Source organism: Mesoplodon mirus (genome assembly GCF_964341445.2).
Source record: "Mesoplodon mirus genome assembly, chromosome: 5".
Lineage (NCBI taxonomy): Eukaryota > Metazoa > Chordata > Mammalia > Artiodactyla > Ziphiidae > Mesoplodon > Mesoplodon mirus.
In genome coordinates, this window is record NC_138980.1 from 71,821,366 (window position 1) to 71,838,731 (window position 17,366).

At 40.7% G+C, this 17,366-nt stretch overlaps 2 protein-coding genes across 2 annotated transcripts in view; both read right to left on the reverse strand.

The window, feature by feature from the left end:
* The window catches only part of CATSPER3 (cation channel sperm associated 3), a gene marked incomplete at its 5' end in the record, with an annotated part of 34,942 nt that extends 26,559 nt beyond the window's left edge, over positions 1–8,383 (reverse strand). The window contains 2 exons of the mRNA XM_082624003.1: positions 6,482–6,635; positions 8,283–8,383. Coding sequence (XP_082480129.1) covers positions 6,482–6,635; positions 8,283–8,383 — 255 coding nt within the window. The remainder of the gene's footprint in view (positions 1–6,481; positions 6,636–8,282) is intronic.
* A 5,779-nt stretch (positions 8,384–14,162) lies between these two features.
* PCBD2 (pterin-4 alpha-carbinolamine dehydratase 2) overlaps positions 14,163–17,366 on the reverse strand; it is a 48,698-nt gene continuing 45,494 nt past the window's right edge. The window contains exons 3-4 of the mRNA XM_082624005.1: positions 15,616–15,696; positions 14,163–14,413 (exon numbers count right to left, since the gene is read on the reverse strand). Of these exons, the coding sequence (XP_082480131.1) occupies positions 14,318–14,413; positions 15,616–15,696 (177 nt within the window). The 3' untranslated portion in view covers positions 14,163–14,317. The remainder of the gene's footprint in view (positions 14,414–15,615; positions 15,697–17,366) is intronic.

Sequence of the window (17,366 nt, forward strand, 5' to 3'; positions counted from 1 at the left end):
GGGTTTGTTTTTGTTGCTTTTTGTGGGTAGTAGCTGTTTGTTTAGTGACTTGTCTAAACAATTTTTGTAAAGACTGTATTCTTTGTAATGCATGGTCTCTGAAGTCTCTTCCTCTGTAGTTTCTGGTCAGCTAGTAAACAGGGATTTTCTTAAATGCCTCAGGCAAAAAGAGGGAAGGGAGGGAAGGAGAAAGAAGAAAGAGAGAAAGAAAGTAAGGAAGGAAAGAAGGAAGGAAGAGAAAAGGAGAGAGGAAGTGAGGGAGAAGGAAAACTCTCCTAGTCTTTGCAGATGGGCTGTGTTGAGGAACTCCTTCAATGCTGAGCCAGGCCACTTATAACTGTATGTTAGCATTCACTTTGGGCTTGTGCTGAGCCTAAAGATCAGTCACAGTGAAAGCTTGGGATGTTCTCAGTTATTTCCTAAGCATGTGTCTTGTCCTGTGACTGTATGGCATACATGGGAGTTTTTCAATGTCCTGTTTTTCCAAAGAATCTCTCTCCCTGGATCTTCCTCTCAGGCTTTCAGCATATCTATTGTTTGCCTCGAGTGTTATTTTCTTGCTCCAGGTGGCAGTGGGTCATTCATTTGCCTTTCAGTGGTTTTGAGAAATGCCCTCTGCATAGCCACCTTTCTGTCCTGAGAAAGTTCCAGATTATCCAAAACAAAGAGAATAGCTTTGGATCAGTCCTTCAGGCAGCCCTCAGATAGGTCAAAACAGACAAACAATTCTTTAAGAACAAAATCGGCTCTGTTGTTTCTGGACCCAGGGACTAGGGTCCCACATGGGGAACACAGGCTGCCATCTTCAGAATCATCACCATGCTGAGGAGGGGTGTGGGCCAAAGACAAGTAAAAATGCTACAAAGTTTTCCTACCTCTTTTAAGTTGCCCCTTTCTTGATTCAGTGTTCACTCAGTTACTATAAACCTTTGGCTATTTTCCAGAGTTCTGACAGTTTTGCCCCCTTTTTAGGTGTTTTTGTGGACAGATGGCCTCTTGGAACTACCTACTCTGCATTTTCACTGACATCACTCCTCTCCATTTTTCTTTTTTTCCTCTCCATTTTTGAAGGAAAGTTTTTTCTAGGTATTGAATTCTTGTTTGACAGTCCTTCTTTCAGCACTTTGAATATGACATCCCTTGCCTTCTGGACCCCGTGGTTTCGGATGAGAAATCAGCTATTCATTTTATTGATGATCCTTTTTTTTTTTTTTTTTTTTTTTTTTTCTTTTTGCGGTATGCGGGCCTCTCACTGTTGTGGACTCTCCCGTTGCGGAGCACAGGCTCCGGACGCGCAGGCCCAGCGGCCATGGCTCACGGGCCCAGCCGCTCCGCGGCATATGGGATCCTCCCAGACCGGGGCACGAACCCGTATCCCCTGCATCGGCAGGCGGACTCTCAACCACTGCGCCACCAGGGAGGCCCTGATGATCCTTTTAATGTAATGAATCACTTCTCTATTGATGGTCTCAAATTCTCCTTTTGTCTTTGTCTTTCAACGAATTGTTTATAGTATGTCTAGGTGGATCTCTGAGTTTATCCTACTAGGAGTTTGTTGATCTTCTTGCATGTGCAGATTAATGTTTTTCATAAAACTTGGGGAGTTTTTGGCCATTATTTCTTCACATATTCTTTCTACCCTTTCTCTCCTCTCCTTCTGTGACACCTATTGCATGCATGTTTGTATGTTTGATGGTGTTTCATGGGTCTCTGCTCATTTTTATTTATTCATTTTACTTTCTGTTCCTCACACTGGAAATCTCAGTTGACCTATCTTTCTGTTCTTTAATTCTTTCTTCCACTAGCTTAAATCTGCTGTTGAAGTCCTCTCGTGAATTCTTCATTTCAATTATTGTACTTTTCAACTACAGGATTTCTGTTTGGCTCTTTTTAATAATTTCTCTTTACTCATATTCTCTATTTGGTGAGACACTGCTCTCGTGCTTTCCTTTAGTTCTTTAGATTTGGGGTTGTTGTTTGTTTGTTTTTTTTTTTTTGAAATCCTAAGTCCAACAGATGGGCTTCCTTACAACATTTGTAAAATAGTGTTATTAATACACACCTTCCAGGGTGGCTGTTGAGATCATTGAAAAAAACATGTATGAAAGCCCCTGGCTAACTATAAAACTGAGAAGTTATTAAGACTCTTAGGGATCCTGATCAAGGTACCAGGAAAGTACTGAGAAGGTCCTGATCTGTCACCTCTAACTAATCTTAAGATTCTTTGCAAGCAGCGAATGAAGGCTAAGGCAGACTTGTAAACTGCTGAGGCATTAAATACATGCCTTGGCAAAGGCTGGGAGACTTATTTGTTCCAGGCATTTAAGGAATACTCTGTTCAATCATTAGCAGACCATTAAGCTAACTGAGCAGAGACTTTGGTGGCCACACATGACAAAGAATATACACTTTATCGAAATAGTTCAGGAAAGTCACTTAAAAAAAAAAAAAGGAATGGCAACAACAATAAAACCCTAGGGAGGGGGGAGTATCTGGTTTCCAGAGTTTCCAATCTTATATGATTTAAAGTGTCCAATTTTCAACCCCCCCAAAGAAGAAATCATGAGTCATGCAGAGAAACAAGAATGTATGGTCTTCACACAAGAAAAAAAGCTATCAATAGAAACTTTTTTTGACTTGCAGAATTTCCCAGTCTGGATCGTGTTGACTGCACACTCATGTTCCTCTGTCCTCTACTTCCTGAAAATAGGCAGCTGGATGAAAACCCTTGATCAGATTCAGGTTTGATCTTTTTGACAAGATTATAGGTTCTGGGACTTCCCTGGTGGCACAGTGGTTAAGAATCTGCCTGCCAATGCAGGGGACATGGGTTTGAGCCCTGGTCTGGGAAGATCCCACATGCTGCAGAGTAACTAAGCCCATGCGCCACAACTACTGAGCCTGCACTCTAGAGCCCACAGGCCACACTACTGAGCCCATGTGCTGCAACAGTTGAAGGCTGCATGAGTAGAGCCTGTGCTCCGCAACAAGAGAAGCCACCGCAAAGAGAAGCCCATGCACCACAACGAAGAGTAGCCTCTGCTCGCCACAACTAGAGAAAGCCCATGTGCACCAATGAAGACCCAACACAGCCAAAAATAAAATAAATTAAAAAAAAAAAGATTATAGGTTCTGTTCTTTCATAGGAGGCATATAATGTCTGATTGTCTCTTTTTATGAGGGAAGCAGTCACTAATGGTCAAAATGCCTAAGTCCTATAATTCATTGGGGGTTGAAAAATTGTGATATTCTATCATTTCTTTTTCATTTATTAGCTAGGATATTTCTATAAAGACATGTTTCCCCTTACCTACTATGTGGTTACTCATTAATACAGTTCATATAAGAAAGGTCAGTAACACTTGATTTTTTTCCCTTAAGTTAACAGTTTTTGAGATAGAGTATTAGGTCCTTCTCACATCCAAAAGTGACCTGTTAGCTTTTTTAGTATAATTATAAGCTTACAGATTATTTGATGAATTTCAAAATCCACTGTAGTTATTATCCTTATTGAACTCAAAGTGTCCCATCTTTGGCCAGTAGGAGCCTCTTCGAGTTGTCCCCTGAGCCCTTTTGACATGACCCCGGTAATCTTTGATAGCTTCCTTGCTATGTGTACAATAAGATATTCCTAGCTCATCTGGTATATTTTCTACCCTAGACCTGCAATCAGCCATTTCTCTAAGAATTCCTTGTTTCTTTTAGTGAGAAATGGTATTTCAACATCATATTATGGGACTTCCATGGTGGTGCGGTGGTTGAGAATCCGCCTGCCAATGCAGGGGACACAGGTTCAATCCCTGGTCCAGAAAGATCCCACATGTCACGGAGCATCTAAGCCCATGTGCCACTACTGAGCCCATGCTCCGCAACTACTGAAGCCCACGTGCCTAGAGCCCATGCTCTGCAGTAAGAGAAACCACTGCAATGAGAAGCCCGTGTACCTCAAAGAAGAGTAGCCCCTGCTCGACACAACTACAGAAAGCCCGCATGCAGCAATGAAGACCCAACGCAGCCAAAAATTAATCAATTAATTAATTAATTTAAAAAACAATCAATCACATTATGGGCACTAAGGATGCATAATTGTTAAGTTGGTCATTGTTCTAGGTTTTTCAATGGATAAAGTTAAAATACTTTAGTAGTTTATATTGATGCTTCCAATTTAAATGCAGAACTACAGGGCTTTCACTTAACTGTGTCTATATTACATCCATATCTCCTTTCTCCCATGAGTAACCTGGTTCTCAAGAACACAGAGGATAACAGAATTAAACTGTCCCATAACTACCCATCTGCTTTATCCTTGTGTTACACACACAACAGTCTCAGAATACTACTGCTAATAGCATCACCACAAAGCTGATTTCCGAAAATGGTTAAAAATCTTTTTTGCATTGACTCTCCCCATTCTTACCCATTTTTAATCAATACTATATCTTCACTGTCAGAGGATATATTCATTAGGTGCTACATTATCTCCTTGTTCACCCATAATTATGATTAGTTCTATAAATAATATTTTTAATGTCCATTGCCAGTCCTAATGTTGATACTTCTTTAGTCATTTTGGTTGGCTGAAACTTATTCTTTACTAGATTCGTAAGGAAGGGCTCATGGGAACAATATTAGCAAAGCTTTTTAACGTTGATGACAGTTTGTCTATGTCCTTTATACCTGAAAGTCAGTTTTGCTGGATCTAGAATTCTTGGTTCACATTTTCTTTCCTGAAGTATCTTAAATGTTTTACTCCGTTTTCTTTTAGCATAAAGCATTACTATAGCAAAGTTTGATAATAATTAATTTTCTTTTCCTTATAAGCCACTTTGCCTAGATGCTCACAATTTCCCCCACACCTCTTTCCTTTAAAGTCCAATAATTTTATTAGAATATGTTCTGGTGTTTGTTGTATAAGTCCATATTCTCAATATGCAACTTTCAAAATATAGTTTCAATTCTTTTATTTCAGGTAACTTTTCTTAGATTTTAGATTTTTCTTTTTTTTTTTTGGCTATGTTGGTCTTAGTTGCAGCATGCGGGCTTCTCTCTAGTTGTAGCATGCAGGCTCCAGGGCGCATGGGTTCTGTAGTTTGTGGCATGCAGGCTCTCCCGTTGAGGTGCACAAGCTCAGTAGTTGTGGTGCGCAGGCTTAGTTGTGCTGTGGCATGTGGGATCTTAGTTCCCTGACCAGGGATCAAACCCACGTCCCCTGCATTGGAAGGTGGATTCTTTACCACTGGACCACCAGGGAAGTCCCTAGATTTTAGTATTTATTCTGTTCCTTTACTTTGTTTCTGTTTCTGTTTCAAATTCAGGGACTCCTATTACCCTTAAGTTGGATCATTTTTCCCCAATCTTCAATTTTCATCATTTTCTCTTGAATCCTTCTCTCTTCATTTCTTACTGATTTTTAAGAATTTCCCCCACTTAATCTTATATTTCTCTTAAGCTATTATCTGCTATATCTAATTGTTCTTAGTCTAATTCAGTCTTCATTTTTGAAGTGAGTTTCTTTTATTTCTAATTCTTTCCTGAGTTTTGTCACCTCACTCTTTTCTTTCCTATCTAACATCATTTTCTTAAACATTTACCTACTTCTGAAATAATATGGTACAGTTTTTATCTGTTTTGTGAACATGTCTTTGTGGTGGGCTTTCATTATCTACAATGATATTATTTTCCACTTTACTCTCTTTTTTCTTATAATAATTTTGTATGGGATTTTACCTCAATCTTTTCCTATTGCATTTTATGTGAAATTAATTTTCTTGGACTTTGAGAAAATGTGATTCTAACTTCAAATATTCCCTCTTGATTTAAAATATGGTAGCTTGATTTTTAAGGTTTCCTGGTGCTGTTCCCCTCTTCCAATTTTATCTGAACCTCTCTTCCTTCATCTTTGGGTCTCTAACCTGTTCAATTTTCATCCCACTCCCAATACTTCTCCTAAGTGTGGAGCACTGTCCTTGAAAGGAGCTGTGGAGAGTCAGTTTTAAAAGTTTATAGGGTCTGGACTGTTCTAGCCCCTTCATAAATTTTGGGAACCTCTTGTGCTATCCCAGTATTTGATTAGGTACCACCTTTCCTAATTTCAACTGCTGTTCTCACATCAGCCCATCATACCTTCCAATGAATACTTACTGACTTCCCTCTGCTTCCTCTCCTACAGATGCTAATATTATGCAGTGTGGCTCTTGGTAAGGATCTCTTGTTAACTAGTTTTGATACAGATCCTGTCCATGGGTTTTTGGTTTTGCTATCTAGTTGCTCTGTGTTTTTAAGAGGGGATCCAGGGAGATTAAACCACCATGTCACTGCTACTACTGCTGCCACCATCTTCCCAGATATTAGAGTATATTTTAATAGTCCTTAGAATCTTTCTACAGAAAAAATTTTTGAACAAAATGCCTTAAAAATCTTTAACATTTTCAGAAATAAAGCAGGTAAAACAGAAGAAAATTGACCCATTTTGTCTGCTTACCTCAAAAAGTCTGAACAAGTTGTATCTTGTTTTATAATCAGTCCACAAGACCATAAAAAAGGCATTCGTTGAGACGGTGCTAATCATAATTATCTTAAAGAGACGACTCGTTATAACTCTCTTCACAAATGCCTGACACTGAGTATCTTTCCTCCTGTCAAAAATTTGAATAAGAGGTATGATTATCTTATAGCTCTGTTGTAAGGTAATGCACAATGCACACTTTTTTTAGGGACTAGGGTCTGCTTCCCCCCTTCTGTGAATATAAATCTACATATACTTTAAAATTGCAATGCAATGCTGACTAAATGACCACTGAAATATGTATGACGATTACTGGGTGGGTCTGTCCCCACTCAGTTACTCAGTTCCTCCTCTCTAGACCTGTGAAAAAGAATGGTTAGCACTCCGCCTCAAGCAAAACAAAGCACCATCTTCATTTACTCGTTCAACAAATTTTTATTAACTACTGTTCAACTCACTCATTTATTCATTCAACAAGTTTTTATTGAATGACTACTACATGCCAGGCAATACAGTAGGCACTTGGGATACAGGTAAGCAAAACTAAATATTGTCAGTCTAGTAGGGAAAACTGCTAATCAAATAATCAGCCATACAAGTGCTTACAAATCAATTATAAAAAACTGACCACCCTAAGAAAAAATGGGCAAACACACAGTCAAGTCATTAAATACAATGGCATGAAGTTCCCTCCAAAATGTTCAGTAGCACTACTAATCGGGGAGGTACAAATTAAGTAAAACCAGTAATTTTGCTTATAAAATTAGCAAAGGCTTAAATGTGATAACATTTAGCGCTGGCAAGAGTGTAGTGCAACGGAGCAGTCTCCTAAACTGCCAGGGGAATGTAAATTGACCAACTTTTCTGAAAAGCCTTAGTTCTGTTTGTATCCTCAGACCCAAGGAATCTACCCCAAGAGAATACAATCTGAAATACAAACAGTGACTTTAGCCAAACATGTTTATCCCAGCAATATTTGCTGTGAGAATTTGGAAACAATTTAAAAGTCTAACCAAAAAAAGACAGGTTAAGTAAATCATGGCATATCCATTTCATGGAATATTATACAGATGCTACAACATGTCTATGCATTTTTCATGATTTAGAAAAATGTTTATGAGCCACTGGATAGCAAAACAGAAACAAAGCAAGATAAAAATTCTCTACTCAAAATTATCTCAACTGTGCAAAATAGGTAGAAAAAAATTCGGCATGAAGTATGCCAAAATGTTGATAGTGTCTGCCTATGGATAGTGAGGTTATAGGTAATTCTTTTTCCCGTTTATTTATATTTATCTGTGCTTTCCAATTTTTCTCAGAGAGTATGTATTACTTTTTCCCCATTATATGTAACAAATGAACCCAGTCTCACACAGTAAAAAAATATAGATTTATATACTTTTATAACCTATTAAAAACAAGATATATAATTTTCATTATCTGATTTGAAATCAGGTCTATTACCCAAAAAAAGGCTTCAAATTATCTAACATAGTAGCGAATAAAAAAGGACAAAATGGAGTCATACTAGTCATTCAGTCTACAGGTCAAATAAGAGTGTGACTGAATGTTTGATTAACAGCCAATTGTGATATGAAAGCTGAGGAAACAACTGTTTGGCTGAGACTTCACCAGCCTCACCAGTTGGAGAAATCAGATTATCCAGGATGAGCTCCTCAGTCTGGGAAGTGGATGAGTGCCTGTGGGAAGAGGCTACGAGACCCAACACTGCCAGTTGCACACTTCTTAACAAGCAAGAGAAATAAAGAGTATTTACTGAAATTTCCATAACGTCTCAGAGAACAGCAGCGACACATTCTCTAACAGTGAGCTAGAAATGACTCTTGTGTGGTTCTGCTGATAAAAGTGTTGAGACATTTTCCAAATTTTCAATTTTTATTCCTTGCTTTCACCATCCAACAGAAAATCTCTGCTTAGGAATCTCCTCAGCATCTAGATTCCAAGAGGCCTCAGAGGAGTGTCCACAGAGGGCATTGCTGCTTTATGAAGTCACTCTTGGACATTCCGGTATGTTACTAGCCGGTAGGCCGCTGGAGGGGAGAGCTCCCCATTGGTCTACCCACAGATGCTCTCTTCCCAAGGAGACCGAGCACCTCTGTTCAGCAAAAGAGTCACGAGCACCCTGCAATTGTGATGCTCCGGGCTAAAGCTGAGAGACAGGCCAGACAAAAGCCCCTCCTTCAGGAAGTGCCCCCAACTGACAGACAGAGGCCCTTAATAATGTGTTAGAATAGGTTAAGGGTCATAGAAGAAGGGAAAGCAAAATTCTCTGGGCTTCTAAGTGCAAGAGCACACAGCCAGGGCACAGCACTGGAGACACCTGGAAGGACTAGGAAAGATTTTGATGGCTTTGGGGCTAGAACCCAAGAAACAGGAGGAGCAGAAGTTATCCATGCCCAGCACTGGCTAACTGGGGACACAGAATGTGCACATATGAACCACCTAAAGAGAGTGTAAGGGACGAGCCTTGGGGTAGAGATGTTTTAGGTACAAGAGCAATAGGGACTTTTGCTCTGTTCAATTCTTGGGATTAATATATTCTCTCGTTCTCCTTCTCCTAGCCCCTTCGGCTTCCAAGGCAAATCAAGACAGAGGCTTCTGGGTAGCCCTGTGTTGAATTAAATGTTTAGTTGGCCAAATTGGTCAAATTCCTGGAACCTTAATTCCTTGGGCCATAATAAAAGAAGGTGACCATGTCACCACCTCCACTGCCCCAGGCGTTCTGAAACAAGTGTACACGACCATCTCACATAGAAAAATACTCTTGTAGGCAAGCGGTATACTGAACCGGGAAATAACATCTTACCAATCTCTCCACTTAAAATCATCAACAGCAAAGCTTTAAGAAATACTTTGATTAATGTCCCCAGGCTTCAAACCTTGGCCTTACCGTCTTATTCTATATTCTCTCCCTCAGGGATCAAGCTACTCCTACTGCCTCCTTTGGTCATATGCCCCCTGATGCCTTCTGGGCTCCTGCCCACACCCTGACAGTGGCCTCCTGGAGCAGCTGCTAAGAGAGAGCCTGAATCAGTTCTCCATCTGTTTCCACCCGCCCCAATTCATCAGTGTGCCTAATCCCACCGGGCCATGTAGGAGGCCCTCGATAAACGTGTGCTTTGTGAATGTACCTCAAGGATTCTTACGCTCACTCAAGTAGCTGAGCCTAGTGGGTTTCTATTTCCAGGAATCCCAAGGATACACTACTATGCTTCCGCTCCTTAAACTCCAAAGCATACTTCTGGGGAGAAACGAAGAAGAGATTAAGAATGTAAAAAATTCTTTCACGATGCTTGGAGGGATGAGGAAAGATGGCTAGCTGGAAGCAGTCAAGAAGAGACCAGCTGGGGCTTCCCTGGTGGCGCAGTGGTTGAGAGTCCGCCTGCCGATGCAGGGGATATGGGTTCGTGCCCCGGTCGGGAAGATCCCACATGCCGCGGAGCGGCTGGGCCCGTGAGCCATGGCCGCTGAGCCTGTGCATCCGGAGCCTGTGCTCCGCAACGGGAGAGGCCACAACAGTGAGAGGCCCGCGTACCGCAAAAAAAAAAGAAGAAACCAGCTGTTCTTGGTGTACAATATCAGCACAGCCAACCACAGCTGAATGTGTTTTCTATCTATCTAGATATCTATCTATCTATCTATCTATTTATTTATTTATTTATTTATGGCTGCGTTGGGTCTTCATTGATGCAGGCGGGCTTTCTCTAGTTGTGGCGAGCGGGGGCTACTCTTCGTTGCAATGCGCAGGCTTCTCACTGCGGTGGCTTCTCTTGTTGTGGAGCACGGGCTCTAGGTGTGTGGGCTTCAGTAGTTGTGGCACAGGGCTCAGTAGTTGTAGCTCATGGGCTCAGTAGTTGTGGCTCGCAAGCTCTAGAGCACAGGCTCAGTAGTTGTGGTGCACAGGCTTAGCTGCTCTGCAGCATGTGGGATCTTCCCAGACCAGGGCTCGAACCCGTGTGCCCTGCATTGGCAGGCAGATTCTTAACCACTGCGCCACCAGGGAAGCCCCTGAATGTGTTTTCTGAAGTCACTGATGAAGAAATCTAGTCTGGGACTGGAACTCCAGCTGATGAGTGGACTCAGAGGTAACCAGCTTCTCCAGGCCTACTGAAATCACCCGTATCTTCTCGTGGATAGGTGGGCTGGACAGGCACCCTGGATGAGAAGCTAAAGGGCCACCTCTTCTGCCCTTTTAGCAGCAACTCACACTCCCCCTGACTTGGGCAGCACCACCTTAGCTGCCGCACACAGTCAGTAGGCATGGCGGCTTGGTGGTGACTCAAGTCTTCTGACAAAGAGTCATTCCTAGTTACATGTAACTAGAATTGAAACACAAAGTTCACATATTATATCCAAACCCTATTACACGTCTTGCTGTTTTGCAGAAATTTTACAAAACTGAAAGTTATAGAGTTCAACTAGTATATTTCTAAACTCTGGATTAGAACGTATACAGACTGCTCCACATTAACACTAGTAGTCCAATACCTCGGCACACTGCCGAAGGCCAGGTGTGTGTCCATATGCAACATACATGCTGCTGCTTTTGGTCTCAAGCAAAAACATAAGGAATCATGCTTATTCTATTTATCTAAAGACTTCCTAAGTTCTATCAACGTCAGAGAGTAACCACAATTTTCAGAGCTTTCACTAACTTCATTTTAGAAAAGGACACTGTCAAACGACACAAAGGACACTGCCCTGATTTATTATCTATGGAGGTCATGCAAAGGGTCATAGGTCATATCTATTTAAACCCCCTCTACTTCAGTGATCATTTAAAAGGAAAATGGAGGGAAACCAAAGCTTGCCACATCAGAGAAACCACTGTCATCACAAAGATTTGGAACAGAAGAAAAGTTGGGGCCTCCAACTTTGGCAATGTCTCTTTTAAGTTGAAATGTCAGTTACTTAGAGCAAGTCTGGGGATTCATTCTGTTGGAATTTACCACAAGTATTACCACAGACTTCTGATATGGGATCTTTGATTATCTAAAGTTCATGAGTTCCAGCAGATGCGACACCCCTTAACATGGACCTTATGTCAAATCCTCACATAGATGCTAATTAGTAGCTACATTCTCAGGCCCTGACAACTGCAATTATTAGCTGTACCCTGCTCTCTCCACTGTGCCATACACAGTACAGGTTAATAGTTTCTAAGCCTCTCAGACTTACATTCAAAATAGGGGGAAAGGTTTCCATTCAAGATACAGTGAAACAATTTAAGTGACACCACAAGGGAGCAAACAAACAAATCTAGAAGGTGGAATATTCTACAGGACTCGGTTTTTACAGTAAGTCAATGATATGGAGAGAAAGAGGGAATTGAGGGCAGGAGGCTTGCTCACTCTAGACTGAAAGCTTAAAGAGACACAACAACCGGATGTGATGGGTGGACTTCATGTGGATCACTGATTAGAACAAAATTACTGTCCAAAGACATTCTTGACCTTCAGAACAATTTGATTTGGTATTAGGTGATACCAAGAAATCATAGTTTATTTTGTTTGGTGTGATAATGGCATTCTGGTTTCTACAAGAAAATGACCATATTTTCTAGAGATGTTTACTGGAGGATGTAGGGGCAAAATGACATGCTATCTGGGATTTGCTTTTAAATACTTTAGCAAAGAAAAAGGAAATGGGAGATTATATGATGTAACTGGCAAGATCTTGGTAACTGTTAAATCTGGGTGATCAGTACATAAGGGTTGAATGCCCTATTTTACTCTATTTTAAAATGCCTACACTTTTTCATGTTTAAAAATTCATGCAGAAAAATTTGAAGCACTGAGCTAGAAATCTTTGGTAATAAAATGTATAAAAGCTCCCAAATCTATAATATGGGGAAAAGTTTATAAAAACACATGGCTTTGCTTTTTCCTCTTTTTAAAAAAATTTTTAATTAATTAATTAATTAATTAATTTACTTATTTACTTTTGGCTGCGTCGGGCCTTCATTGCTATGCATGGGTTTTCTCTAGTTGCAGTGAGCAGGGGCGACTCTTCGTTGCAGTGCACGGGCTTCTCATTGCGGTGGCCTTCCCATTGCAGAGCACAGGCTCTAGTCGCGTGGGCTTCAGTAGTTGCAGCGCGTGGGCTCAGTAGTTGCAGCATGCGGGCTCTAGAGCACAGGCTCAGTAGTTGTGGTGCACGGGCTTAGTTGCTCCGCAGCATGTGGGATCTTCCAGGACCAGGGATCGAACCCATGTCCCCTGCATTGGCAGGTAGATTCCTGTTTTGTTTTGTTTTGTTTTGTTTTTTTGCGGTACGCGGGCCTCTCACTGTTGTGGCCTGCCCCGTTGCGGAGCACAGGCTCCGGACGCGCAGGCTCAGCAGCCATGGCTCACAGGCCTAGCCGCTCCACGGCATGTGGGATCTTCCCGGACCGGGGCACGAACCTGTGTCCCCCTGCATCGGCAGGCAGACTCTCAACCACTGCGCCACCAGGGAAGCCCGGCAGGTAGATTCTTAACCACTATGCCACCAGGGAAGTCCCTGCCTTTTTCCTCTTAAAAATTTCAAAGAAGTACAAGTTCTAGTGTCCAGGCTCTGGATCTCCCAGAAGCCACAGAGTCTGGGGTGACTCTTCTCTCTCTTTCCCCCACCCCCCCGTGTATACTCCACACCCACAGGGCAAAATGACTATACCTGCCAGGCCAACAGAACCAGCCGAAAACTGCCTTCAGAGGGCTCAGCCTCCTTATCATATTCCCATATGGCTTCTCAGACTAGGGGCCAGGGTTGGTGGGGAGTGGCGGGGATGAGGAGCTTTGCTTGTTGTAACATAGAGTGATTTTTCTGGCCTCTGATGTAAGGCAGGGTATAAAGATGATCCTTGTTAAGTCCTATTACTATAAGGCATGTTCCTTGGATAGATACATACACATTCTTTTAATCTACCTTTTAATCTCATTAATAACTACATTCCTGAGTTCCCTCAAAGAACAGTTACTGCAATTTTTAAATAATAGCTTACTTTATATTCCATTTTACTCATGTCAGTGACACATGGAGTAAACAGAGCTCATTACTGGATAATACCCAAGTAGCTTCTAGCTCAGTGGCTACATACCCTCAGTTCAGGGGTCACAACATGCAAATGATGGGAACAAATGACCCTTGGTTCCTCCTTCCCTCAGTATGTCAAATAATGACCTGGCAAGTTGGTCACTGTGACAGTGAATCCTTTTATTGCTCACCTTGCTGGAAGCCTTGGACAAGACACTTGTCTTCTTCTTTCTCCCTGTCTGAAAAGGAAGGATAAAACACTAGACAGCTCACCCAATTTTTGAGATCTCTGTAAATTAAGTAACTACTTAAGTAGTAACAACAGCTAAAATCCAAATCAACTTTAGCATCATAAGAATTGTTACATACAGTTAAACCCTTTACCTATAGAGTTCATCATTCTTTTTCTACCTTACAATTGCTCTCCAACACAATGCATTTGTAAAGTCACCATAATCACTTGAATTTCTGGGTTATAAAAATGTGTGAATGCTCCCCCATACCCATTTCTGGTCTTTAAAAATGTTATTTCTCTTTTTTAATATTATTAATAGAATTACCCGGATTGATTTACCTTATATATGTGATTAGATATAATGAAAAATACCTCAGGCTCAAGTTTAAATCATTTTTATTTAAGCACTGATTTTACAAAATGTGATCGTTCAAAAGGTGAACTAAATTTACGGCTTAATGTGTTCACGTGTTGATAAATTGCTTTCAAAATACATTGGAGCTAGATGTGTATATAAGATTTTACATGCGTTTTGGAAGAAATCACACAGAAGCAGCTGCTTTTTCAATAAACTTGGCCAGTTTCACATCTCTTTTGGTCAGTCCTCCACAGTCATGTGATGTGAGAGTTATCTGAACCTAAGAAAGAGAGAAGCAGCTTTGAAAACCCTGAGTTGCAATTCATGATGCTCTCCTTTGGTAGTTCAGAAATCAATCTATTACTCAATATTTATCTTTGAGAATTGAGGAGATTAAATGATTTAGAAAATACTACATTATGAATAAGCAATGCATTTCCAAAACCCAGTAAACTCCAGGCTAGGCCCAGCAGCCTCCTAGGGATAAAAAGGTTCTCTCATAAGAAGGGCAAATGAGCTACCAGAATCTCAAATCTTGACTCTTGGGGAAAAAAAAAAAGAGAGAGAGAGAGAGAGAGAGAGAGAGAGAGAGAGACTGAGGTACCACTTTAACTCCCATTACTTTAATTACACCAACTATTTTCAGGCCACTGAGAAAAACTAAGCTATCAAATGTAATATCTCAGCAACCATGTTAAAAAAAAAGTCCATTTCCAAATTAGGGAAGGGGGGGTGGGGTGGAGGAACAGACTGTTGCCTCTTGACAAATCAATTAAAAAGCAAAAACAAAATTATGGGCAAAGAGAGGCAACTAGGAAATAAAAGTTTATGCTGGTACCTATATGCTCTAAATTATTCCAATTAAATCACAAAAATGTGAAATTTTCTTTTTTCAAAGAGATAATAGAAACCTCACAGAAATCTAGATGATAAGAAATTCCACATGGCATGATCACCAAGGCAAGGACGCTTTTTGGGCAAGTGTGATTCTTCTCACTGTGCCCCCTTAAAACTACTTGATGAAGTCTTTTCAGTCTGCTCTTTCTCTTAAGAAGGTCAGTTCCCACTGAGAATAGAGAATTTAATAAATAGTTCTTGAGCAAATTTATTAAATAAGGCCATATCTTTCTTATTTGCTACAATCTCTTTCAATACTTTACCTTAAGAGGGTTTAAAAATTTATCTACATGACAGATATCCAAGTTTAATTCAGGAGTCTAATTTGGCCCAACTTTTCCGTACTACTGTCTGTAGAAGATAAGCATGAAAATAAAGAACTTAGTCACTGTTGTCTTGAGTAGATCTGAACATTTTTTTTTTACTAATTTGCAGTAATACACAGGGATTCTGAGAGAAAGAATAAGAGAATATTTTCCTAAGCACAATGACACTTAGCTGCACAGGATGACAAGCAAGAAAGGAAGAAAGAAGTTTCTTAAACTCCATAATTATGGTGATTCCAAAATCAGGCAGTTCAGTTACCTTGTTGTACACATTGAACCACTCCGGGTGATGATTCATCTTCTCTGCTTGTAGGGCAACTCGGGACATAAAGCCAAATGCCTGCATAAGATAAAGTTGAAAGTGATGACTGACAGTGCCCCCTGCCCTGGACCTGAGAGAGATACCAGAGCAACCCGACCAGAAAAGACATGGCTAGAATCCTTAGGGAAGCCTGGAGAATCAAATATGAAAGCAAATGCTCTCCATAGAGCTGGGGAAGCAGTGTAGCAGGACTGTGACCTGCTGCTGGATGGTGAAAAACAATCAGGCTCAAATAAACAAACTGGGAAATTGGTCTCACCCAGTGACCTGACTGGGCTGTTTTATTTTCCTCAGGACGAGACTCTCCAAAAGAAGGACTAATTTCCCTTTAATTCAATGTCCTGGATCTCACTACCTGGCCCCAAATCTTAGAAGTCACTTTTCTTGCAGCACTGCTCCTTTTGTTTTTAGTGACTGGGTTGCTAACTAAGGCATCGACCACAAAGACTATGGGAAAATGTCTTGTGAGTGTGTCTTAAGCCAAAGCTCCGGGAGAAATGAACAACCATCCCATCTGCCAGGCAGGACAGAAGGGGATGAGAGACTGTTTTCATTGACATCCAGAGTGGAACAGAAATGGGCTTGCCCACTCAGGGTCTTCTTGCTACTGCCTAGCACTGCCATTTCAAGGAGAAAGCACTCCGCCTCGGGGCAGAGGGCTGCAGAGCCAGCCACAGGCATAAGTGGGGGCCAGTAGGGCACTGTCTTCATACCACAGGGAAAGTGCAAACCTAATTTTGTTAAGCAGAAGGCAAACTTGTCCTAAGAGGAAAAAAACCATTTTTTTGCTTGCTTTCAAATTTTTATGAGGGTAATTGCAAACAGTAGAAGAGTTTGTCTCTTTCATGTCCATAAGGCAGAAATACTTGGTAAGATTCTAAGGAAGTGGTACATTAATTACAAAGTTACAGTGGAATTCACAGGCATTACCCATTACAGCACATAAATAAATATTTAACTTCTTTACCCCTATCCAGAAAAACCAATCTGATGTTAGTTGGGGTATGTTTTTTGGATCACCAAATGACATAAGAGTGCATTTCCAAGTTAACAGAAATACGGAAGATGCCATTTTCAAACAATTCTGTCATTCATAATGGTTCCTATCTCAGAATTGATTTTATTCAGGATAAAGATTTCCATTTTGACACTTAATGCCTGAAGAAGAGTCTTCCCTATTAGGAAAAGGAAGGAAGTTCAAGAAAAATCCATTTAACTATGTATGGAATTATCAGTAGGAAAACAATATTCACTCTCCCACCCCTTCTCATTTCATAATTTGATTCTCTATGTGAGGGGAAGGAACAAGTCAAATGAGAAAGTTTGTTTTAATTATTCAAACACAGAGTTAACCTGTATTAAATTATTATGAGAATTTTTACCCTGTTTGCCTATAATGCTTTATTTTCGTTTAGCTTTAGAAGATTTACAATTTCATCACCACCCCAAGAGACATTAAAGACATGGATTTCTTTCTTTTTTAAAAAAATATTTATTTATTTGGCTGCACAGGGTCTTTAGTTGTGGCAAGCAGGATCTTTTAGTTGTGGCATGCAGGATCTTTAGTTGTGGCACGCAGGATCTTTTAGTTGTGGCATGCAGTATCTTTAGTTGCAGCACGTGGGATCTTTTAGTTGCAGCATGTGGAATCTTTAGTTGCGGCATGCGGGCTCTTAGTTGCAGCATGC